This window comes from Nelumbo nucifera, chromosome 3 (genome assembly GCF_055504915.1).
Source record: "Nelumbo nucifera cultivar China Antique chromosome 3, China Antique-T2T, whole genome shotgun sequence".
Classification (NCBI taxonomy): Eukaryota; Viridiplantae; Streptophyta; class Magnoliopsida; order Proteales; family Nelumbonaceae; genus Nelumbo; species Nelumbo nucifera.
The window spans coordinates 3249967-3276029 of record NC_142651.1 but is presented as its reverse complement, the minus strand read 5'-3'; the positions used below and the strand labels follow the sequence as shown (position 1 = coordinate 3276029).

General features: G+C 38.8%; 2 protein-coding genes across 7 annotated transcripts in view; both read right to left on the bottom strand.

Annotated features, from left to right (window-relative positions):
- The window catches only part of LOC104592823 (catalytic/ hydrolase), a 31945-nt gene extending 31570 nt beyond the window's left edge, over positions 1-375 (bottom strand). Inside the window, exon 1 of the mRNA XM_010252327.2 lies at positions 132-375. Coding sequence (XP_010250629.1) covers positions 132-341 — 210 coding nt within the window. The 5' untranslated portion in view covers positions 342-375. The remainder of the gene's footprint in view (positions 1-131) is intronic.
- Positions 239-24875, bottom strand: LOC104592822 (uncharacterized). Of its 6 annotated transcripts, none has more exons than XM_088901857.1 (13): positions 24460-24875; positions 23270-23332; positions 22870-22964; positions 18755-19576; positions 18563-18662; positions 18315-18392; positions 17391-18197; positions 15001-17289; positions 14850-14916; positions 12392-12507; positions 11858-12166; positions 10770-10814; positions 239-310 (listed from the first exon to the last, which is right to left on the bottom strand). In XM_088901857.1, the coding sequence occupies exons 1-12, from the start codon at positions 24533-24535 to the stop codon at positions 10804-10806; spliced, it is 4833 nt and encodes a 1610-aa protein (XP_088757983.1). In that variant the 5' UTR covers positions 24536-24875; the 3' UTR covers positions 239-310; positions 10770-10803. The 6 variants fall into 6 exon arrangements, with proteins under 6 accessions (XP_088757983.1, XP_088757985.1, XP_010250626.1 ...); XM_088901859.1 differs by lacking the exons at positions 239-310; positions 10770-10814 and adding exons at positions 21294-21341; positions 21426-21525 and having other exon boundaries at positions 11560-12166; positions 18755-19567; XM_010252324.3 differs by lacking the exons at positions 239-310; positions 10770-10814 and having other exon boundaries at positions 11560-12166.
- Between the last annotated feature and the right edge of the window lie 1188 nt (positions 24876-26063).

Here is a 26063-nt window from a genome sequence, read left to right as displayed (position 1 = left end):
AAAAGAAAATGCAAGGAAAGAAACCAAAATGCCCAAAGAAAAAAAGGAAATTATTAAAAATAATTAAAAGAAACAGACTAGAGATTATAAGCCTGAAGAGGTTAGCGTAGCAAGAGATTTTGGTTGTGTACCTCTTCGGGAGATGCCCAAACATGCAAGTGTGAGTCGATGATTTTGGGAGGAAAAGAGGGTGCTTCGTACCCAGTCGTCTCCATTTTTATTGCAGAGCTTCGGAATTGAAGTTTCCTCGGCAACAAAATTGGAGGTCGTGAACAAGAATGACAACATAAGATGATAGCCGAGATGGAACCTGATGTCAGAGGCTTCAGTGTCACTGCCATGAGACGGAGACGTGATGATATGAAATTATCGTGCTGACTCGCTGAGTACCTTTTTATCAATCTTTTGGTCGGACCAGTCCGGTGAAATGAAATTATTAATTATCATGCCATAAATAAATACCTTTTTATCATTATTTTGGTCGGACCGGTCCGGTAAAATGAAATTATTGTACTAAATACCCTTATGCCCCGTTCGCTTTTCGATAAATCACTTACCGGGTGAATGCACTTATTTGGGACTCAGGTAATCATGTTCTTTTATTTAAACAAGGCAATGACTATCTTAACCATAAAAGTTCTATTATTAAAAGGGGTATTTTTTTCCCATCTAAGTATCAGCAACTTTTCCTTAGATAGGAAAGTTAATTTATCCACCTAGGAGAGATATCATTTACCCGAATATAAGTGATACCAAGAAAAATAAACTTTCACTGGTCCCCAAATAAATCTGAAAAATGAACATGTTCCCACTCTCCAAATCCAAAAAAAGAACACCCTCTTAATGATTACCATGTCTATGAGACAGCATAGATTTATTATTTATATAGGGTTGAGCTAATGAATTTTTATATAAGATATGTGATCATTTTGGATGCCATTGTTGGGCATCTGACTGGAGTGGAGAGTAAACTCTTGCTACGAATTATCGCCTCAGATCAAAACATCACTTCCTCTAATTCAAGTTGGGGCCATGGCAATACATATCAAAGGCTTTGATTTGGAATGTGGTTTGCTGGTTGGGTGGGTGAAGTTCTCCTGGCTGGATAAGGGATTCCCATCACTTATTAACAATTTTCTATGTGGATGGATAAATGATTTACCTAGGTTTCAAGAGAACATTACTTGCTTAGATAAATGAGTTGATTGAAAATCATTCTTTTTGTGAGACCTACTAATACCAAAATATGAACAGGGATTTATTTATTTTCTATAGGACTTACCAACTTACCTGCCTCAACTTCCTAGAAAACAAACGAGACCTAGAAACAATTTTGTCATGCTGAAACCACAATAAAAAATCACTCAATTAACCAGAGTCTGAATTTGCTACTAACAATGCTTCCAACATGATCTATAGCTACAATCTCATACCGATTCAATAAACCAATCAGACTGAAATCTAACAATAGTACAACACTAATTAGGATATCGGATGTAAGTATCGTATTGATATTTCAATCCTCAATATTGATTTTGCTCCGCTGAACTTTGCAGACACTTAACCCCATAACACTTTGCCCCCACTCCATTAGGGGGTTGATGCATTGATTGACAAGAAAAATTTGTTAAAATGCCATTTAACTTGATTCAAAAAATGGGCATTGTTCTTCGTCTTCTATGTTGGAATAACGCAAACTAGGAAATGAGGTGGCCGTCCAACTCACTGTAGGAGGTTCTCTATATTTTATTTTATTCTCTCTCTCTCTCTCTCCTTATTCTTTCTCATTTCCCACTTCCGGTAGTCATTTCATCTTTAACCTTTCGATCCTCAAACCAGAGAACAGCAACCACTCCCTCCGCCCATATCTCTCTCTCCCCCTTTAGTTTAAGGGAAAGACAATCAAACTGTTAGTGTTTGGTCTGCCTATTAGACTGATAACAGTCAAGGAAGAGAGAGAGAGAGAAGAGAGAAGGAGAGAAACAGAAAAAAAAGAAGAGCAGAAGAGAAACAAGGAGAAAAAATTCTGGTTCAAATGAGAGAAAAAGTTCACTCTCCCATTCGACCAGATGTATTTTATATTATTAAAGTAATGTGAAAAAGTCACATATGCCCCTACTTAAGTTAGGGACATCCTTTAGTAAACAAATCTTCCCACTAGTTCCCTGTATTGACATATGCAGTGTCTATCACTCCACTCAGCACCTTCTCTCTAACAAAGTGATAGTCAACCTCTATGTGTTTGGTTCTCTCATGAAACACCGGATTAGAGGAAATGTGAGTTGCAGCCTAATTGTCACAGTAGAGCTTCATTGGAGTATCAACAGTGTATCCCATCTCCTGTAGAAGGTTCCTTAGCCACACTAATTCACAAGTAGTATGTGTCAGCTCTATATTCTACCTCTACACTACTTCTTGCCACCACAGTCTGCTTCTTGCTTTTCCATGTCACCATATTACCCCCAACAAAAGTGCAACAGCCTATGGTAGATCTCCTATCAGGTACAGAACCAGCCCAATCAATATCAGTATATCATTTTACTTCAAGTTTTCCACCACTTTTGTATATCAAACCACGACCAAAAGCCCCCTTTAAATACCTTACAATCCTTATAATCGCATCCCAATGTGGAACCAGAAGTTTCTGCATGAACTGACTTACCACACTAACTACGAATAAAATGTCTGGCCGAGTGATGGTTAGGTAGTTCAGTTTACCTACCACCTGCCGATATCTGCCAAGTGTTCAAACACTGCACCCATATCACTGCTCAGCTTAGTGTTTGTTTCCATAGGAGTTTCAGTTGGTTTAACACCTAACAAACTTGTTTCTTCAAGCAAATCAAGAGCATATTTCATCTAACACAAGTTAATACCATGCTTGGACATTGCTACTTCTATCCCCAAGAAATACTTCAATTTACCAAAGTCCTTTGTTTGAAAATGTTCCTACAAAAAGATCTTCAACCTGTCAATGCCCATTTTATCATTCATGGTAATGACAATATCATCTACATACACCACTAATAGGGTCTTCCCTGCCTGAGAGGCATGACTGAAGATGGAATGGTCAACTTGGCATTGTTTCATACCAAACTTCTTTACTACCTCATTAAATCTACCAAACCATGCTCGAGGAGACTATTTAAGCCCATAAATGGCCTTCGGTAGTTGGCACACCTTACCATCCTCCCCCTGAGAAACAAACCCTAGTGGTTGCGCCATATAGACCTCCTCGAACAGATCACCATGCAAGAAAGCATTATTGATATCAAGTTGATAAAGGGGCCAATCATACATCGCAGCAAAAGAATCACAACACAGACTGAACCAATCTTAGAAACCGGGGAGAAAGTCTTTGTGTAATCAAAACCATAGGTTTGGGAATACCCTTCGGCAACCAATCTAGCTTTCAGCCACTCTACACTACCATCAGGTAAGTACTTAACCGTATAAACCCACTTATAGCCAACAACCTGTTTACTATGAGGAAGAATGGTAAGTTCCCATGTATGATTATGATCCAGAGTTGAGAGTTCTTCTTCCATCGCACAGCACCATCCTGGAGAGGCAAGGGCTTCTTGGACATTCTTAGGTATAACAACAGAGGATAACAAAGAGATAAACTAGCGATGGGAAGTGGAAAGGTGAGTCAGTGAAACATAATTAGAAATAGGATGAAGGGTACAACTGCGCTTACCCTTCCACAAGGCAATGGGAAAATCAAGATTAGATACTAGGGTCGAGGCTGGTGTGGTAACAGCTGTCGAATCTGTCGACGATGATGAAGCTGGAGGAGGTGTCGGTACATGTGGGCAATGTGTATACACGTCATGGATCGGTGGTCGTTCAACAGGTGGTGGCACTGGAAGAGGAAGGGGAGGAGGTGATGAGGAGGAGGAAGAAACATCACCGGACCCAAAGAAGAATGGAGTAGACTCAAAAAAAAATAACATCAACACATAGAAAGGAACGTCAAGAGCTAGGGTAATAACACTTATACCCTTTTGAGTCTAGGAATATCCAAGGAAGATGCACTTAATAGACCATGCATCTAATTTGTCCATTCCTGGCCCATATTATGAACAAAACAAACACATCCAAAAACTCGATGAGAGAAAGGAAACGGAGACAATGTAGGAAATAATGTGGTGAATGGGGAATGACCATCAAGGATAGACGTGGGCATCCGGTTAACCAAGAAGTAGGAAGTAAGCATTGCATCACTCCAAAAGGATTTGGGAACATTCATGTGATGCATGAGGGACCGAAATGTTTCCAGGAGGTGACGATTCTTTCTCTTAGCCACCCTGTTTTGTTGTGGGGTGTAGGTACATGAAATCTGATGGATAATGCCATATTGGTCTACGTAGTCCTGAAATGATGAAGAGAGATATTCACGGTCATTATCAAAACGAAAAATTTTAATGTGAACACCAAATTGGTTGCGAATCTCAGCATAAAACTTTTGAAAAATGGTAAATAATTCACTTCTTTCTTTCATTAAAAAGAGTCACGTCATCCTTGAATAATCATCAACAAAAATGACAAAATATTTATATTCATTGTATGACATCACTTTATAAGGACCCCAAACATCTGAATGAACCAAAGAAAAATGACTCAATACACGATTATCAACTCTAGGATTAAAGGGAACATGATGATGTTTCCAAACTGACACGACTCACAATCCAAAATAGAAAGATGACTCAATGAAGGAACCAAAGACTTCAAAGTTTTCAGTGAAGGATGACCAAATTGACAGTGCCACTGAAGAGGAGAGAGGGACGATTGGAGAGCTGTTGACGTACTTCCACCACCATCAAGATAATACAATCCACCAGCTTCATGCCCTCCATCAATCTTCATCCCCGTCTTGAGATCCTGAAAAACACATGAAGAGGGGTAAAAGGTAATGGAGCAATTAAGAGACTTGGTCAACTTACTAATTGACATAAGATTAAAAGGAAATTTAGGGACATACAAAACTGTGGATAAGGATACAGGGTCCATGTTAACATTACAAACACCACAAATGGAAGATGTGGAACCATTAACAAGGGTAATAGATTGTGACGTGGGGCAATGAGAGAGGAAAGAAAACACACTTGGAGTTCCAGTCATTTGATCGAAGGCTCTAGAATCAATAATCCAGGGATTGGGTGTGGATGCCAGACAATCCATACCTAAGTGTGCGAGAGTGGTCGTGTTCTGCTAAGATGTGTCATGTACTAACCTCTCATACTCATCACGGGGATTACGCATAATCTCATTCCCAGCAACATCTATGGATGTAGGAGGTACTTGATCGGCTAAATGGCTCTCCTGTCTGAAGCTATTGTCACTGGTCATGGCATGATTGGCTCAAGTGGAAGGTGGACCATGCAAGTCATACCAATAATTGATGGTATGTCCATCCATACCACAGTGTGTACACCTCCTTGGACTCGAACTACGTCCTCTGCCATGGGCTCCCCTGAATCTCGACTTCTAGTATGACCACCACCACGGTTATATGTAGGTTCACTACCACCACTCTGGCCATATGCCGGTCCACTACTACCACTACGGTCAGACTGAGCTCCCCGAGCTCCACCTCTAACACCACAGCCTCTGGATACTGTTAGGACTGATCTATCAGAAATATTAGGGTTCTCGGTAGATCCAATGGAAATCCTCCTGAGTCGAGCAAACACCTCTTCTAAAGAAGGGAGGGCTGACCCTCCTAGTATCAGAGCCCGCACTGGTTCATATTCAGATTTCAGCCCCACCAAAAACCGAGTCACATCAAGTTATTATCTCTGTTGTTGCTGAATTTTGACATCAGAAGTGAGGGGGTGATAAACATTCAATTCATTACGAATGTTTCTCATACTAGCATAGTACTCCTCAAGACTCTGATTACCCTGTTGTAAATTAAAGTATTCCTGGTACAACTGATATACTCTGGTTGTGTTGTCTTGATCCGAATACAGCTTCTTAGCATGGTCCCACACTTCTTTGGCAGTATCAAGGAACATGAAATTTACACTAATCTTGGGTTCCATACTATTCCATAACCATGTGATAATCTGGGCATTTGTCTACTCCCAATCATCATACTTAGGAGAACCGATGGAAGGTTTTTCATCCCTTATGTGCTTCACCTTCTTCTTTACCTTAAGAAAAACTTCTACAGATTTGGCCCAAGGTACATAATTTTCTCCATTCAGCTTAATGGAGGTCATTTGAACATTCAGGTAGTCAGTAGGGACCATCACACTAGTCTTGCTATCACTGTTGTCTCCCATTGTTGAATTCTAATATTGCTGAATTCGACAAACAACACACTAGATCACACTACACCCTGATTTCAGCACTTACTACTGCTGCAAATTGCACTCTTTACACCACAAATCCAACTCCACGACTGCCTGAAACTTCCCAACACTGTTTGAGGAACACCCCCCTTCGAATCACACTGAATGGTGCACAAACCCTAGCACACTACAATCTGAAATCCCACCATACAGTCTGAAATAGACTTCTCATTTGATTCACACAAAAAAAAATGCATAAAACCTCTTACCTGATCACCGAAAATCAAACCACACAAGACACCCACTGCACGACATGAATCAGCCCTCTTCTCTTCATCGATTAGGGAAGGGCTTCTTAGAAACTACAGCAACTGACCACAAACACCACAACTGGAGGCATAGAAACCTCCAAGGGAAGAGGGCAATCACTTCTTTTCAGCCCTGTCCCTTATCTCTAGCTGATGGCAAAGAAAATAAGAGAAAACCCTAGGTTGGGTGCGCAGATAATAGAATTCTGGGCAAATCCGATATGCTTGGTTTAGTTCTGATACCATGTTAGTGTTCGGTCTGCCTGTTAGACTGATAATAGTCAAGGAAGAGAGAGAGAAGAGAGAAGGAGAGAAACAGAGAAAGGAGAAGAACAGAAGATAAACAAGGAGAAAAGATTCTGGTTCGAATGAAAGAAAAAGTTCACTCTCCCATTTGGCCAGATGCATTTTATATTACTAAAATAATGTGGAAAAGTCACATATGCCCCTACTTAAGTTAGGGACATTAAATATAACATAAACTTACACATCAGCACCTAAACACAAGCATAAAGACAAAATTACCCCTACATACTCGACACTAACACAAACCAACCTCTCTACTGCAGCAACTAACCAAAAAACAGAAACCACCGAACATAGTAAAGATCGAGCTCTATTGGACTCATTGTAGTTGCTTAGTTTGGAAGGAGTACAAATGCAAATATGTAGAGTGCAAAACCTTATATTTTGTATTATTTTCTATGTATTTGCACTGTACATATTTGTATTTGTACTCTTTCCAAACTGAGTTGAGACTAGGGGTGTCCACGGTTCGGTTAACCGAACCATGGCCCTTTTTGTAAACCGAACCGGTAGTACCGGTTTTTTCATTTTGCCAAACTGAAACCGAACCAGTACCACTGACTAACCAGTTCGTCGATTTTGGTTTTTGCTTGGTTCGGTTTTTATATTTATAATATATATTATATAAATATATGTATAATATTATATAATATATAATATATTATAAATATTTTAAAAATATATAATATATTTGTAAATAGATCATTATAAATATAAAATAAGTATATGTTTATATATAATGAATATATATTTATATAAAATACATAGAAAATATGTGACATATATTAAAAATATTTATAAAATATACATATAAATATATATATCGGTCTGTTCAATTAACCGTCGATTTTTTTATAGGTTAACTGAAAACAAAATCGGTCCTTTGATTTTTTAAAAATTTCGAATCAAAACCGAACCGACCGATTCGATTAACCATATTTTACGGTTAGATTTTCTCGATTCGATTCGGTTTTTTGATTTTTCATGAACACCCCTTACTGAAACCACACATCTCCCGAAAATGATAATAGCCATAATCTGGGTGGCTATACGATGCCAGGGTGGAGTTGGTTGAAGTTGAGGGTGGGAACTCTTGACCTGTCATCGGGATCAAGCTACAAGAATCGTGGTTTCATTGTTTATTGGTTGTGGTATGGTAGCCAACGGTAGGGTCACAGGGTTGACTTGGAATGTCTCGATAAAGGGAGCTCAAAGGTTAGTGATTGTGCTGAATTTGGTAATAGAAGGTGCTCTGGCTCGTCTAGCACTTGGCGATCCCTCAACTTCAGACCCTGGCATCGTAGCCACCCACCTCCACAGTGTAGTCACCTCATGCCGAAACCCTATTATCATCTTCAAGACTTCAACATCAAAGACCTTGTCAACCCAATAGCAGTCCCACTCTACTTCCCCTCTTACTCCATCATCCCCTTCACTCGTTAATCACACTGCCAAGGCCCTTTGCATCCCATCCATCACCAATGTGATTGATTATCAGTTGCTAATCTCAGTTGGCACCCCAAAATCATAAATGTTTGACTCGTTATAACCATCATAGTCTCTGCAAGCACATACGTAAACTTCCATCAACAACAGTCGTCCTGGACATTGATCTTCGTTGCTTATTGAACCCAACTAACTACTCTATTGAAACCCTGAATGGGTTGATACCCGAACCCTTAACTTTATTGCTTGTTCTAAACTGATGGGCTCTTGGACGCTAAACCCACTAACCAGTTGATAACTGAAACTGACCCTAATTTTTTTTTTTTAATGTGTAAATCAATTAACGAAAGCAACAAAAGATTATAGCAACCAATACAACCATCTATAACAGTGGTTTACACTTTGTTCAGTCAACTATGAGGCTCGTTCAACTTTCAAAAAAAGTAACAATTCAAACAGTGGGTTTGCATAAGAGAAAATGCAAAATGGTCTCATAAAATAAGCAAAGGGTAGTTTAGGTGTTTAAAATACTTAGACGAAGTTACAGTCACACCATGCTAATGGGTAATGGCAGGGGGACAGTGTTGGAATATGCTCCCAAGTCCCAGGAACTCTTAAAGTGGGCCTCACCGCCTCAGTCTTATGGTGAGATGTGCAAACACGTGTTAGAATGATTTTTTTTCACTAAATGTCGTTAACCACAAATTACCCAATATAAAATCATTCAATAATATAGAAGTCAGCAATATAGCAACTTACAACTAGCTTCAGCAGTCCAGCAAACCCCAACTCCCAGTCTCCCACCCCCCAAAAAAATTTTATTTGCTAAGAGACTAAGGCCCTGTTTGATGATTAAGTACTTGTTAAAAAAAGTATTTGTTTTACAAGTACTTATTTTAACAACCCTTTAGGCTGTTTGGTAACCCACTTTTTCAAATCACTTATTATGTTTTTTAGTACTTATTGGGGTGAGAATGTTTGGTAAGTTATTTTTTCCCATAAGTGCTTATATTTATACAAATGACAATTTTAACCCTTACTTCACTCATACATATATACAATACTTTTCACATGTTATACTATACATTTCAACTGAGAGCCCATATGAACCCCTACGTGGGCTGCCATGTGAATAGACCTGTTCATGGGCCGGGCCGAGCCGGGCTCGGGCCGGGCTTTTAGTGTTCATTAACAGAAAAATAATAGGCCCGAGCCCGAGCTCGACCCGACCAACGGGCCTAGAACTTGGGCCTGAGCCTGGCCCTGATAAAAAGCCTGAAGCCCGAGCCCGAGCCCGAGCCCAAAGCCCGACCTAATAAAAGAAAATCAAAATTTTCCCTATTCAAATAGACATTATCTATTTTAATTCAGATGTTTTTTTCCCCTATTTAAATGAACAATGGGCCTACAAGTGAATCAACAACCTTCTCAAATCAAAAAATTTATTCAAATGGACATCACATAGGGTTTTTACTTAGGTTTAACTATAGGTCGAGCCGAGTTTACTTAGGTTTAACTATAGGTCGGGCCGGGCTTTTTGGCCCGAGGTTAAGCCCGCGGGCCAAAAAGCCTGTTCAAACCCGTCCGGGGGTCGGGCCGGGCCGACCCATCGGGCCACCCGACCCATGAACAGGTCTACATGTGAATCTAAATAATAATAATTATTATTATTATTTTTTTATTTATTTTTATTATAAAATTATCATAATAATTATAAATAATAATAAATCAAGATGTCATGTTTATATAAAGATGATTGATCATCCATTCATCCCTGCCTCATTCACCTTAAAACCTGAAACTAGACCAAGAGAATCAGTTCTGCATATCCACTTACTAGGCATAAAATCCACAACCAGCAACCATACACTTTTGATCTGTAACAAGGCAAGGTCTCAAAATGATAGATTTGAGATCAGATAGCTTATTAATTAAACTTCTGTGTGACGTCTGGAAACAAGTTTCACATTCAAGTAACACCAAAAATCTATCCAACCATCTAAATATTGCAGTATTTTTATCATTAAACAAGGTAAAATAAATCCTTTCCCATAAAGGTTTGACAAGTTCATTTCATCTGATGAAATCAGAAAACCCATGCACCCTAAAAGTAGTTTCAGAGATCTGAGATCAAGGAAAACATTTGCACTACATATCAGTCAATACATATCACGAATATCAAAAATATATCAGTGAGTTGAGTGCCTATACTGTTTCAGATTTATGTTCCAGAGATCTGAGATTGAGCTCTATTTCAAAGATCTGAGGTCAAGCTCTGTTTCAGAGATCTGAAATCGAGCTACGAACTATGTTTCAGAGAACTGAGATCGAGTTCTGTTTCGGATTTCAGACTTGATGCAACCAACAATAGATTTCACAATAATAGATCTATGTATAGAGAACTAACCTATTGTCGCCGGTCGTTGTTCAAACAGTAGATTTCACAGTAGATCTACAAAAAATAGAGTTCATGTTAGAGAAAAACAAAAAAAGAACGATTAAATGAAAGAAAAACTTCAAAACATAGAGGAAAGAGGCCAAACGGTAGGTCTGCCGGCCACGGTTCCTCACCACCAATCGTCGCCGGTGGACCTGCAACTGGTGTGCCGCTATTGCTAGGGTTTAAAGATCGAATGAGTGGGAGAAGAGGGAGGTATAATCTCACGGGGTATTTTAGTCATTATACAAATTTGTCAGGGACTGGTTCATCCTATTATTTTGGAGAATTACTTCAATAAGTACTTGAAAAAAAACCAACTTGAAATCACTTTTTCAAATAAGTACTTCTCCACTTTTTTACCAAACACCCATAAGTACTTAAAAACCACTTAATATGTGATCTCATGTCTTAAAAGAAGTACTTGTTAAAAATGTTCTCAAACACTACCTAAGACTGTTTATTTGTGAATGTACTCTACTGAACACAAAATGGTTTAGAGTTATAAATCCATTTAGTTTGTATCCATCAAATGGATACAGTAATCCACTCTTCTTAAGATACGAAAATGTAAGAAAAAACAATTTTTCCCTCTTAATCGTTTCACTTTTGTATGGCAACAAACGCAACCTAAAAGACAAAGTAATGAACTTTTCAGTACGGTCGCTTCAGCCATTCTCAATGAAAGAAATTACACCCTGCCTGTTTTCAAGTGGACAAATGAGGAAGAAGAACTATTAAAATGGAAACTTAGGTGTGATTTGCAAATTGCAATGCTGATGACTTGGATTCATTGGTGAAAATTACATCATTGGTATTCCTTGTAAAAATTCTTGACTGTCTATACAAAATCTTTATTCCCGACCGACATACATCACACTCGGAACTCGCCCCCGTGAAGTTAGCCCTCTCACCTCATCATCAAGGGGAAACTTTTAAACAAATCAAAGAATTTTCGCATACAAACTTTACACGAGATGTACACCTGTACACTTCTCAAGACAAAAAAAAATGGTTAAGTGGAGAAGGTGGCTAATCTTCAAGGCGTTGAATCTCACCCATCATGATACGATTACTGGAAACCTTGAAACCAAGTAATGCAGGATCAATCTGCCTCCCTTTCTTCCCCTTTTTTTTGCCACTTCGACTTCCTTGCGTGGCATCAGATGACTCCATAGCTCCAGCACTGGGATCAGTCTCTGGCAGTGTAGGTTTCTTTGCTGTGCTCTTAAGCATGTCTATGAATGACGTTTCTGACACATCTACAACACTGCAAGATGAGTTGCGTCGAAATCGTATTTCTTTCTTGCTAGATGCAAGATGTTCAGAGGCCTGGATTGCTGGATTCACGCCAGAGTCTTGCATTTCTGAAAATTTCACATGTTTAATTAATAAAATAAGTAAACAGAGAAATTAAAGTGCTTCAAGGGAACAAATAATAAAAACATCGCTCAAAGAATACAGCTTTAACGATGGAAAAATCTACTAAAAATTTTTCAAAACCCGTAAATGTTCAAAGGGGGTTATACAAGAACGTTTTGGAAGAAAATTGAATACGCACACCATCCAGAAAACAGCTACTGCACTTTTACCTTTGACGGTTCTGTTGGTGCTTAGCTCGGACAAAGATTCCTGTGATGAGTGCGCACGTGAAACAGGTGGAAGTTTAGGCAAGGAGTTACTAAGCCCTTTAGACAAGATGGATACCCTGTCAAAAAGAAAATAAAAATTATAAAACGTATGAACGTTAAAAAGATCATTTTAGCATTCTGATAATCAGTTCACATCTAAATAATGAAGATGACTCATTAAGAAACTCCATCCATAAGGATGATAAAGCCACCTTCGACAACAGAAGAAATTGCATTCTGACTCCCACCATTTATTCAAATATGACAAGTCACTAGCAGCAATACATAAGGCCAACCACAGCAATACATAAAGTATGAATTTGGTAACAATGTGTAGAGTTTAACCTCATGAAGCACATATCATTGGTCATTTTTATTGTCATTTTCTAATTTGCCATACACTTGAAGAAATGCATAAAAAACTATGAAGTCGAAATAGATTTCAAATATATTTTTTCAGTAAGGATGAAGACTAAAGAATCTCATTAACATGTTTTTTAGAATCTAGAAAAGTTGCAAATAAGTCATTTTTCTTCAAACAGTGTTTGGACAGTCAAGGCCACTTGATGCAAGAATCCAGTCGCGAAAATGGAATATTGAAATAAAATCTCTTTTTTTATCCATTAACACTCTCTTAAACTATTGATTTATTCAAATCTTTTATGAAAACTCATCATAGTGTGCAATTTACTATATAAATATGTAAGATTTTAGGCCACTATTATCAGGAGATGGACTTCAAGCTCTTTTATGAAAATGTGAAGACTATTCAACTATAAAGCAAGATGAAAGCGTTCAAGGGGCCATCAATGTTAAAAACGAATTATATGGATTGTAAACCTACAAATACAAGCAGAGTACTTCTAGTTTTCCTTAGGCTTAGTAGCTCTTCCTCGCTACCGGCTTTGATTTTGAATATCCATGCAGTTTTCTCACCCCACATTGTCCAAACCACAGGTAGTGGGATCATATCCCAGGTGATTTTATCCCTTCTGCTTAATCCCATCAGCCACCATAAATGAAAAAAAGGCATAGTAGCTCTTCCTCCCTTGATCACTGTTTTTTCAGAAATTTACGGTGTGGACTCAAAAAGAGTTTTTAATTCAATTAGGATTAACTTATAAAATAAAGCTCCCATGACTCAAGTTAGCAGATAATTTTTTCATGACCAACAGGATTCATGCAACCCCATATAGTTGGGATAAAGGTTGAATGATGATGAATCCAGACCACCACAGATCTAGATTTTCATTCCTCTAGCTTCTGCTATCATAATGATACATGCCAGTAACAGATATAGCATTTCCTACCATGATGACCAGATCTCTGCTTTGAACTGCAGAGCCCCTGTTAAGCTTTTGATAATTAGTGAACTAATAATTATGTAATAACAATTATTAATTTTCTAAAAACTAATATTTATTTATCTGTTTAGAATTCCTAAAACCTCAGCAATCGAAGGGAAAAAAAGAACTTGGACCTTGATATGCACCAATTCTATTTTACATAGTCAAGGTTGCAATCTACCACTTCTATTTGGGCATTTCCTATACTCAGATAATAACTCTGGATATACTGTAAGATGTTTCCCTCAACTCAACTAAGTCATCATAAAATGCATGTGACCAGTTAGATAATATAATGTATCCTTTGCTCAACCTGAAACTTTACCATTTGGAAACCCTTCAGGATAGCATACATTTGAAATATAGATATACCTTCCAATGATTCAGTAAAAAAAAATGTCAATCATTACTAATCATAATAATGTTCTTGTTGCACTAAGAAATCAGTAGGGATTCAAGTTATTTGCTTAATTATTTTTTAATGATTTTATTTCTGATACATACTGATTTTACATGGATTTGGGTGTGGGTACATGGCACTTGGACCCATCCCAATATACGCAAAAAAAAAAGAGAGAAAAATCAAGATTGAAATAACCAAACAAAACCAATACCAACAGTCACCTCTGCTTCCAAGTTAAACATGTATAAACATCCAAACCTAAGTTAATAAGTCACATGCAAAGAATTACCAGGAGGTGAAACTTAGATCCTAAATTATTTGGTGCAACTGATACATTATGCTATGAAAGCAAACAGGGGAAACATGGATATGGACTCAGCAACTGTGATGACTGATGCATTAGCAAGGCAAGGGGTTAATGGGGACAAGTGTTTTGGGGGACAACAATGTAAATCATGCTTCTAAGAACAATTTAGGGTTAAGTAGCAGATACTATTCTACCATTTCAATTCCCTTTCCATTTGTAATTAGCATTAAAAAGGAAGTTCTATATGATGACCACAATGCAGAAACCAATATATGCTGAGATGATGGATGAAAAAAATGACAGCCATAACATCAGAGCACTCCCACCCCCCCAGAAAGCTAGCAACAAAATAATAATACTTACTTGTCCTTAGCTCTCTCTTCACCAACTGCAAGCCCCATTTCATAGTTGTAGAGGCCAGCACTTCCACCTGAAATGCATAATAAAGACACTCGTATTATAGCAAACAAAAAACCAGCTCTTACAAAAAGAATGAGAATGATCAAAAACTAACCAGAACTTCCAACTAATGCATTCCTGATTGAAGCATTAAATTGCAGGTCCCCATGGTCCATGAAAGTCCCTTCTGATTGTTCAGCCATGCTTTCCTGATCCTCTGAAAAAGATCTGCTAATTGCAACCTTACTTTTAGGCACACGTTTCTTCCCTTTCTTCCCCTCCTTCACCTCTGAGAAGTCATTCTCTGCAGATGACTTATTTGTCATGTTAGAATCAGCATAAAAGGACTGACCAGATTCATTTATTCCTGACAGAAGCTGCTCTTCTTCAATTAATGCTCCAGAATTAGACCTAACGGACAATCTTCCATTACTTTCCAAGCTGCTGGATAGGTCATCCATGCCCAGCTTTACAAACCGATCCTGTAGGGTGTTGACTGAATTAGAACTATGAAGCCCTTCTGCAAAAGAATTGCTTAGCCCTGTTTGCTTCTCTTGGAGGAGATTAAACGGGAGATCTGAAGGATTAGATTGAGAAAAAAACCAAGAAGGTTCCCTCCTTTCATATGATGGAGTAGGAGTGATTTTGCCCATTTCTAATGGCTGAGTAGACTGAAGACCGAACTTATGATAGAGCAATTCCATCATAGCCCTTCTGGAATTTTCATCACTTCCTTCAGTTGCCCATAAACCAGGTCCAGTTCCAGTGGAAACAATGTTAGCATCTGGCTCCCTTCTCTGTCGCTCTGATTCAAGATGCAATTGTTGAACCCGAGCTGCTACATGGTTACTTGCAACTTGCCCATTGCTCTCAGGCCAATGGCTATCTAATGCATCAGGGTGTGAAGCATGAAACTGGTTCGGAACTTGTGGATGATGAGAGTGCAGTCCAGAAGAGAATGAACCCAATTGACTGGCTGAGTGCATGTGATCATGTTCATGAAAGTCTAAACCTTGAGCACGAGCCAGTGTGCTTACAACATCCAGGTTCATTCCAGGAGTATTAGCAGGCAAAGGCATTGACCAATCAAATGGAAATGAGTTCTGTTCATAAATACTTTGCCGAATTCTCTCTTGTACTGGAAGATTCTGCTCAAGATTGCTTATTTGCTCCTCATAGGAGGAAGCCCTCTGTTGTCGCTGGTAAAAATCCAACGGACCAAATCCTGCAGACTGAGCCTGGTGAGGATTAGCAGTACTCCTGATAAACTGACCAGTTTCATCAACTGACCAGACTCCACCAATGAGTTTTCCTTCCTCAATTCCAGCCTGTCGCCTTGATGCCATGGTTAACTGTCGTGCCTTTAGCTGCTCTTGTTGAAGAAGAATTTGCTGATCTAAAGGAAGCATTTGTGCATGCTTTGCTCGTGATAGGATCTCCAACAGATCATCATGATGTTCTCGTTGTAGGCTCTGGCCATATTTTGCTTGGATAAGTTGCTCAATATATGGATCATGGTGCCTTACAAGAGGATGTGATTGTTGCAATTCATGTAGAAGGTGCTGCCTGAAAATAACTTGGTCAAGCATATTATTAGCTCTGACAGGATCAACATGTGATTGCCCAAAGTTAGGATCCTGCATCTTTTGATGCATCAACTGTTCAAGAAGCAACTGCCGAGCTTGCTGCTGTTGCTGCTGCAGTTGCATTTGATGGCGATGAAGCTGCTGTTGCTGCAACTGATGCTGTTGTTGCAGTTCAAGCTGTCGTTGCTGTTGAATTTGAAGTTTTATTAGTTCCAAATCAGGCAATGGTTGATTAATTGATTGCTGGTTATGAAGAGGATTCCTATCCTGTGGGAGAGATGAACCTGAAAACTGGTCTATAACTGATCCATTCAAATGGAAAGGATGTTGAGACAACATGTTTTGCTGTGGTAGGTGATGTTTTTGCAATTGTTGTGACATCAAGTGTTCTGCTAGATCAAAGCGGTTGGGTTCTTGTTCCACATGTGACAAATAATTGTTATCAATGGCATCTTGAAATAAATTTTGTTTAGAAAGTGTAGTTCTTCCAAAACCACCAGACGATGTCTCTCCAACAAGAGTGCTCTGCTTTTGGCCAGCAAAATGGACATCTCTTCCACCCATAGAATTCATAAGGTTGCCCTGATCACTAATGCTGGAAGACATACTGGATGATGAGGTGCGCTTTAGATGACTTCCATCTAGTTCGGACCACAGCAAGCCAAAAGGATGCAACTTATTGTCCTCCATAGAATCAGTCAGCTCATTTGACAGAAATGGGTGGCTGGTAGAATTTGCCAATGTATCCTGAAGTTTATCAGAAGGTTTGCCAATTGGATTCCCACTGCTACTTCCAGGTCTCCCAGGAAATACAACCTCTACAAGAAACAGATCAGGAAAAATAAAAAATTTGGCCTGAAAAAGCAGACAATATAAAGAATGACAACAATAAAATTATCAGCGTAACAAGATAACTAACCCTTGTCTTGGGTGGCAAAGTCATGAAAAACTTGGCCATCAGAATAATAAGGTTCTTTTGGATCTTCACATTTGGATATTAATGGCTGAGAATGATGACTTGAAGAAACCTCAATTTCAGATGAAGACCAGCCTTGATCATCCACAACACCGGTAAGACCAGCAGCAGATGCTTTACCAGCACCCGCACTGCCCCCAATAGCATCAGATGGCTCTACACGAGAAACAAGATCTGAACTAGAGGCCAACCCTGCCTTGGATCTTAGATGGGGCATTACTTCCCCGAGTTCTTGGAAAGGGGTTCCTTCTGGGGCATCCGACAAACAAACAGGTAAATCAGTTCCGAAAAACCCTTGCTCAAACCATGAAATGATATCAATACCCAGAAATGGTCCCTGAATCTCCCCCTGAGGATCACGGTAGTATAAACTTAAATCCTCAGGTGATGTGCCACTGTCTAATAAGTTTGCTTCATCATTGCTCTTTACACACTTCATACTGCTACTAGATGCTTGCAGAAGTGATGGTGGATCAAATAGGGAGCTTGAATCATTAGGAAGATTAGTACTGATATCCAAAGAAGCAGATGATTCAATTTCCCCAGATTTAAGATGTTTCCGCACAGCAGTATCTTCTGACTCCCAACTTTCACTAGTTTTGATCACAATGTCGTGGTGCTCTTGACGAAAATCTGCAGCAACAAATCCATCACTACTCTTCGTAACTGCTAGAGGAATTCCATCAGAACCCATTCCAGCCATTATTGATGAGACATTCTGTTCACCCCTTTTAAGACAACTGTCTACCTCTGAAATAGTACAGCAACACTTCTTTCAGATACAAAACAAATAGCACAAATAAACTCAATTTACATGCAACCAAATATAGGTATAAAAACAAATACTCAATAGAAATTTTCCATTACCATCTCCTATGTTCATTCTTGAAGCGCAACCGTCATCAGATCCAGTCCCAATTGTTTGAGAAGCATCAATAGCAGCATCTGCAATTATCATAGCTTTAGTATAAACAGAAAAATATATTTCTTACTTCTACTCAGTATAACAATCTAAGTTCCTTAAGAAAAGAACACTTTCTCATGATCCAAATTCCCCAAAAAAAAAAAAAACAAATGACTGGACATTATTTTTAGGTAATTTCAATTTTGCTTACCTGTGGCATCCTCAATTGAACTCCCAATCTTGTCCTTTGATGAATTATATAGTATTCCACTGCCAGTAACTTCCCCTTTCCATATATCACTAAGGATAGCCTGTTAGCATAACATGTTTCGTTGAGAAGAATAAGAACGTTATTGAGTGATATGTTTTACAAGTTAATTCATAATCCAGAAATAGAGCATACCTTCTCTTCTGGATCAGGTGCAACAAAAGCCAATGGTTCAATGGAGCTTATTTGTGTTATTGGGGGTACTTGTTCCAGCCCATCAGGCAAGGTATCAAAAGATGGAGAAAGCTTTTGTTTGCGGTAAATGTCAAGAAGTTTTCCCCTTGGATAGCAAAATGTACCGACAGGAGCACCAATAGGTCCTGCAGGTGAAGGCCTGGTAATTGATGCAATACCAATAATGGTAGCCCTCCCTCGTCCTGGAGTAAATCCCGTACTCTCTGTCCTTCCTCTCTCCAGTGCAAATCCAGGTGCAGCACGGTATGCAGTTGATCCACTTGAATGAACTTCTAACCGATGCCGTGGCCTCCATTTGTCCCGAGAATCACTTTCACGCTCAGAAACGGCACGGTTTCCACCTCCACTAGATTGTTTGTCACTAAGAGCATCTTCTTTCTCACCATCCATCCTCTTCTCTGTTCGAGATTCTTTGTCTTTATCTTCTGGACCCCACCTTGATGACCATTTGCTGTCTCGCCGTGCTTCGTGCCCAGGATTACGACTGTTAACATCATGCCACCTATCAGAGGATGGCAAGACTCTACCATCACCTGTCTCTCTTGTTGTAACATTGTCAACACGTCGATCTTCTTTCCTACGGTCTCTTCGACCAAGTATGCCAGTTTCTCTCTCTTCTTCACGCCAACGACGGCTACTTTCAACATCAGCTGCAGTCCTCCTCCAATCTTTCTTGTCTTGAGATACATCTAAACGCCAGCCATCTTTCTGAACTGGATCTATGGAGTTCCCATGAGGCAATGAACTTGGAGCCTGCACAACCTATCATACATTAAAGAAGACCAATATTTTATTGCGAAAAATCAAGAGTAACTAATAACTGATGGCCAATATACTGAACCAGTACAATTATACTTTTAAGTATGACTATTTAGATTTGATAGTAATTTGAAGTTTAAAAAACATCAACCAAGGCGACTTATCAGCCAAGCTGGATAAAAGTATCAAACAAGGTTTTGAATTGTGATCACAAACAAGTGGAAAATGTTCCTTCCCACATTATTGACTATGATACCGAGATACACAGACGAGCATCATACCGTGGGAGATTCTTAATCTTTTAGTGTAAATCCCATATCTAACACAATGCCCAGCTCTGCCCTTGTCGTATCTGGATAACATAAACTACAGATACCTCACCAATTGCACTATTTTGCATCGAACTTTTTTTGGCAAATCAGTATAGCAAGGTTGTTAAACAAAAACTCAGTTAATTTGGCCCCCCAGACTGAAATAACATGAGACAAAATTTTGTTATGATCATCAAAGAGATAATGATAATTCTTTCATATTGAAAATCTGATACTAATACTGTTAGAAACCCTTAAAACCCATTTAAAACTAACTGAAATTTTAGTTAATTCAGTATATTCCTGACTTAATATTCCAGAATACATAATCATCTAAACCTTGTCGTATCTGGATAACATAAACTACAGATACCTCACCAATTGCACTATTTTGCATCGAACTTTTTTTTGGCAAATCAGTATAGCAAGGTTGTTAAACAAAAACTCAGTTAATTTGGCCCCCCGGACTGAAATAACATAAGACAAAATTTTGTTATGATCATCAAAGAGATAATGATAATTCTTTCATATTGAAAATCTGATACTAATACTGTTAGAAACCCTTAAAACCCATTTAAAACTAACTGAAATTTTAGTTAATTCAGTATATTCCTGACTTAATATTCCAGAATACATAATCATCTAAACCTTGTCCAACTATATGGGTTCAGCTACATGAACCTTGTTCCGCCACTCCATTCTGTTCAGTGCCATATCCATTGTTAAATAATGGACCCTTAAGTCATTCCACACTACTTCAGTCCACATGTCCCTTTTGGTCTGCCCCTAGCTGTTCTAGTCCCTTCAACTTGTAAGTTGTAACAAATCACTTCTTACCAGTGCAGTAGATGGTCTTCCCTGCACATACCCAAACCATCTTAGTCTACTCTCCCTCAGATTATCAATTATTGGAGCTACTCTACGTTCCCTTAAATAAGTTCATTTCTCCTCATGCCCTTAAAATAAATATTCCAAAAATTCCCATTAAAATATTTGAAACATTCTAAAATGTTCACTAAAATAAACCTGGACAAAAGGTTCAGTTTAACATGCCAAAACCAATGTATTCCAAAATTTCATTAAATCCCAGAAATTTAAAACCATGAAACATATTTCTCAGAATGAGATCTGTAACATCTTCTGTGTTCATTGTTAAACTACAAGTTCTCATGCATGCAGCTTTAAGGTAGAAAACAGGATGTAGAGAAAACACTTTTTATCGGTAACAATTAAGAACTTCATTAATGATTCAAGATGATCTTCAAGATGTATATACCATTTACAAAGCAATGAAGGGATCAAAATCCAAAATACATTTCAGCATCCAAAATACATTTCAGTAACCCTGATCCATTAAGAGCCCCATACATAATGATGTCATCCCAATGGGTGTTCACTGCTCACCCTACCTCAATGTCTGTCTGCCAACTCCCTTGCTGCCTTGCATGCAATGAAATCTGCCAAAGAATTAACAGGCCTAAGGATTCATGATATCTGCTTGACTTTCCTGACGTAGATGTTTAGTTTCCACTATCATGTACCTTAAAGCCCATGCCTGCTCGATTCTCCCCTTACCATCTTTTTATTATTTTGGACTCCTAACAACCTTGAGAGCCCAGCTACTATTGCTAATCTCAGCCCCTACAAAACATCAAGCAGATCTGCTTTAAAGGAATTCCCAGCCCCAATAGGTCTAGAAAAGGCAAGCATAATCTATTCTCAATGATTTTTTAACACCCAACCAATACTTGATTATCCTGGGTTACGATGGCTATTACCACCAAAATTCATTTTGATTCTGTCCACTAGTGGAGGGACCCACATCATGTTCATTTGATTTCATAACAATGATGAGAAAACCCAGCTGACCATGCCCTAGTAATGTAATCATGGAGAAACATGAGAACTCTGTAGTCCTAGGCCAATGAATAAGGGGCCATTTGATAACAGCTGAAGTTGCTGAACTAAAAGACTTTTTAAGTTGTCTTTCAGCAGATAAAATCATTTTTTTTCAGTCGGCAGATAAAATCATTAAATAATACAGTATTAAAGGTATGGTTATATACCCAATTTCAGCTCCAGCTATTAAGAAGCTCACAACTTACTCAAAAAACTTAGTCACTAAAAGGCAAAGCAGTAAGCTTTTCAGTTCAACCACTTTGGCGATTATCAAAGAACCTCTCTTCTCTTGACTTAATTTTGCCTAGGAACAACAAGATGATTAACAAACAGCCCCTATTACACCTTGCATTACAATGGTAACCTTGCCCTTATTTAGACTGATTTGTTATGGTCACTTGCTGTTACAATTTCAGTTTTAACCTCTCTAAGTTCTTCCGCGTCCTTTTGGTTGTTAATTTGGGATAAGGATCAAACTAAACAAACCGAGGGCCCTGTGGCTTGGTTTCCTACTTGATAAAGATAATCACATCCACTAATGTTTGTTACCATTCAGGAATCTGATCATAAGCCCAACCTCAATAGTATAACATGGAAGGATAAACTGAACTGCTGATAAGCAAAAGAATTGGAAAGAAATTAAAAGAAAAGCACACAAGTTTTTCATAAATAACTTACTATGAAATAAAAGGTTCTAAGTTTCCTATTGTAGGGTTGTAGCCAACCATGCATATTTTTTATATAAAGAAAGAGTAACATCTAAAGCTGGTAACTAAAACTTGCAAACAAGAAAAGACAAATTTGATGCAAATAAAACTGTAAATAACAAGCAAGTTCACATGCAAAACAAAAAAGACAACTAATTCTAGCTCCGTTAAGAAAACAATTTTAGGACCAACCTATAAGAGATCATCTATAAGGTAACATTCAGATAATTACAATTGAAATGAGAAAAAAAAAAAGAATGCTTCAAAAAATATGAAATGAGAAAAGCACGCTTCATATCACTAGCAGTCCTTCACATGATATTCCCATGGAAAATAAGATAAATGCCTCTATAGTTAATGAAGGCCCATAGTTTCATACCCCTGATGTTCCAGAAAGTCCTGTTTTGGTCTCACTTGGTTTAACATAAAGCCATTGAGGAGAAAGAGGTATGCTGCTCTCAGATGTTGCTTGATCTGCAAATTACCAAAAAAGCAAGCCAAGTAAATACAAAATATTTCTAATTTTCCACAAAGGCATAACTTTGTGCAAACAAGAATAAAATAGCAAGAAGTAAGACATGGCCAATGATGCTGCAGGGAATGACATGATAAAACCGGTTTACTGGTGGTGAAATCTATTTGCCCACTGTTGTAATTTTTTTTACCTTCAATGAAAATTTCTTTATTATTGTCAAAAAATAGTAGCTTGACTAAAAAATCAAATTTCACAATTTAAAAATAAATTGATCCATTAAAAATACAAGGGAAAAAATAACTACCCTTTGATTCATCAACAAGCCCTGCAGGGACCTTTTCCTCGTCATGTCCTCCTAAAGCTTCCTCTGTAAGGGTACAAACAAATGAGAACAGTTAAGACATACCAATGTTCATTTAATATTTTCACCTGAGGGGAAGTATAAATAAGTAAGGCCAATCATAGAGAATACAGAGACCTAAAAAAATAGCATGTAATAGAGAAAATCCTCTCATGATAGTGTGATTTCAGTTCTGAAAGAAAACAGAAAGACAAAGGGAGTCATTGCTTGGTGGAATGGTAAAAACTTAGGCTGACAAGTGCAACAACAAGGATTTAAGTTGGAAGCACAATTACTAGACAAAAATAAATGGCAGGGTTTGTATCCCTATCTAGTACACCCCTCACAAGACCAAGGAAAGCTGGGATCTCTCTTAGTTAGTTGTGCTTAAAGGACACAGAGAGACAAATCAAATTAAAATACATATTGCATCAATTTTAACCCTAAAATCATTTAGAAATCCTATTCTTCTTGATGACTTAGGATGTGCAACAAAAAACTGTATGCAAAATCCCTAGGTTGAAAAAGGGGAACCAGAAACAGAGCATAAACGTTATGACACATATTGTATAGCACATAGTAAAATCAATGCAGGAGCCCGCTTCCAACCAATTTGTTAACAGGTGTTTCGTTATGAAAAATGAAATATAGCATTTATTGCAGAACTAGTTTTATTATGAAACAGCCTTTCAGAAATCATAGAGCCATGGAGTGTACTGAACTAAACGCGAAGAAGTGGAAACAATTTGTTTATCCAAAGGAAGTAGAAACAATTTTCCAAATAACCAAATTTGGAAAAGCCTTGTAAATCAATACTAGATTCCTGATCTGAACTGATAAAGTAACTGGAAAAACAATAATTATATGACGTGATCTTCGAAACCCTAACAAATCGATCTTCTCACCTTCTGACGCTAAAACCCTGACAGAGATTTAAATATCATAGTACCCGAAACCAAAACCACGAAAGCAAATGTGGATTAGAAGAAATCGCAACGAACAATCCATCAATCGAAAGCAGAGACTCCAATACTTAAGATCGAGCAGTGAACACTAAACAGTAACTTCATCACAACTAAAATCCATTTAACCGGTGAAGAGTAACAATCAGAAATAGTAAAGGCTAAATACAAGCATTCGGGAACCCTAAATACCTTTGGAGGCCCATAGCTCATCAGCCGGTTTCAAGGACAGAAGATCATCCGGAAGATCAACCTTGCCTTCAGCCATCTTTGCAGTGGATCGTCAGAAATTACAAGGTGAAGATCGAAATAGAGAATAACCGAATTAAGGTTCTACTAATCCAGTCAGAGGAGCGGAGCACAAATAAACAGGAATCCGACGGTACAAGAGAGTTCAGAGGGGGTTGTGCGTGGCGAGGAGAAAGCACGAAGAGATCGAAAAAGGAGATACTTGGATGCTGAATTTCTAGGGTTTCGAAACTCAAATGAAAAGGTGTGAATTACAGAGAGAGAAAGATAGATAGCAAGAGAACCGAGCATGAAGAAGGTAGAAAAGGGTGAGGGTTTGGGTGGTCAAAACAGCGAAATGAACTGTGCCTATGGAGGAGCTTTAAAAAAATAAATAAATAGGGGAATGCCAAACTCACGCAATATGATGTCGCGTCTGGACCCCCATGAAACAAATATTAAGGATGCAAGTCGGCGGGCTGGGCCGAGTTTTAGCTCAACCAGGCCCAATCGTAAGAATAGGACCTCAAGACCGAGCCCAAGGTGAAGCTCAAATTATCCAACCCAAGCTCAGCTCATACTAAGATTTCATGCAATGAGGTTGGGCTTAGATCCGGGCCAGGTTCATGTTGGTCTATCGGGTATGACCTGGCAGGAGCGTCAGCTCGGCACAGGCACAGCCATATCCCAAAAAAAAAAAAAAAGAAGAAGCCCAAGCTTCCCAAGGAGAGACCCCGAGCTCCCCAAAAGGAACCCGCGCTTCCCAGGAGGTGGAACCCGAGGTCTCCCTAGAAGTCCCGAGCCTTGCAAGGAACTCCACAAAGGACGAAGCTCGGACTAACCCGCCTCGGGTCAGTCCGGGCCACACCCCGGCACCTCAGCTCCAGGTCGTGTGACTGTATAACCGTACCTGACAAGGAAGCCCGTACTCTAAGGTGGCGCACCTGATTAATCAGGGATTTAACAAAATGACAACTGTACTCCAACGGCCACCTGCTACCGCCATCTTAGATTGTTGCAAAGACAGCCCTGACAGGGAAGACAATGGCGGTTATGCCTGCCCCCCACAGAGGCGGTTATACCTGATCTGGCAGAGGTTTGGGAATGAGTGCACCAGGGTAGTTATAAAAGGACCTCTTCCCCCAGAGTAAAGGTATGTGATATTTTTGCGCCTTCTGGTCTCAGAGTCTCTCATTCTTCTTGCCTTCTCAAGAGTACTAACTTGAGCATCGGAGCATTCCCACCGGGTTCTTCCCCCGGAATCTCTTATTTCCACCCTGTTTCAGCCATCTTCTGCTCCGACAGAAGCAAGGTGACCGGTAGTTAGGACCGACCGGATTGTGCATCATCAAATCCAATGTTTAAATTCCTTAAGACTATGTTTGATTTGAAGGAAAATGAAGGAAAAAGTGAGAAAACCTATAAAAAATTTGTAAAGGTTTCCCTCCTTCAAACCAAACACAGCCTAAGGGCTACGCCTGAGCTCAGCCCAAAAATTTAAAATGCCTAAACTATTGGGTGCAAACCAACCTAAGGATCGAAAATTTTGTATTATTTCGTATGTATTT

Excerpts from the sequence above, each read along its gene's own strand:
- LOC104592822 (XM_010252324.3), bottom strand. The coding sequence starts at position 24,535 with ATGGCTGAAGGCAAGGTTGATCTTCCGGATGATCTTCTGTCCTTGAAA. Across the intron at positions 18,393-18,562 it reads TTCAATTGAGGATGCCACAG|ATGCTGCTATTGATGCTTCT; the intron begins GTAAGCAAAATT and ends TGATAATTGCAG. Across the intron at positions 12,508-14,849 it reads GAAGAGAGAGCTAAGGACAA|GGTATCCATCTTGTCTAAAG; the intron begins GTAAGTATTATT and ends TCTTTTTGACAG.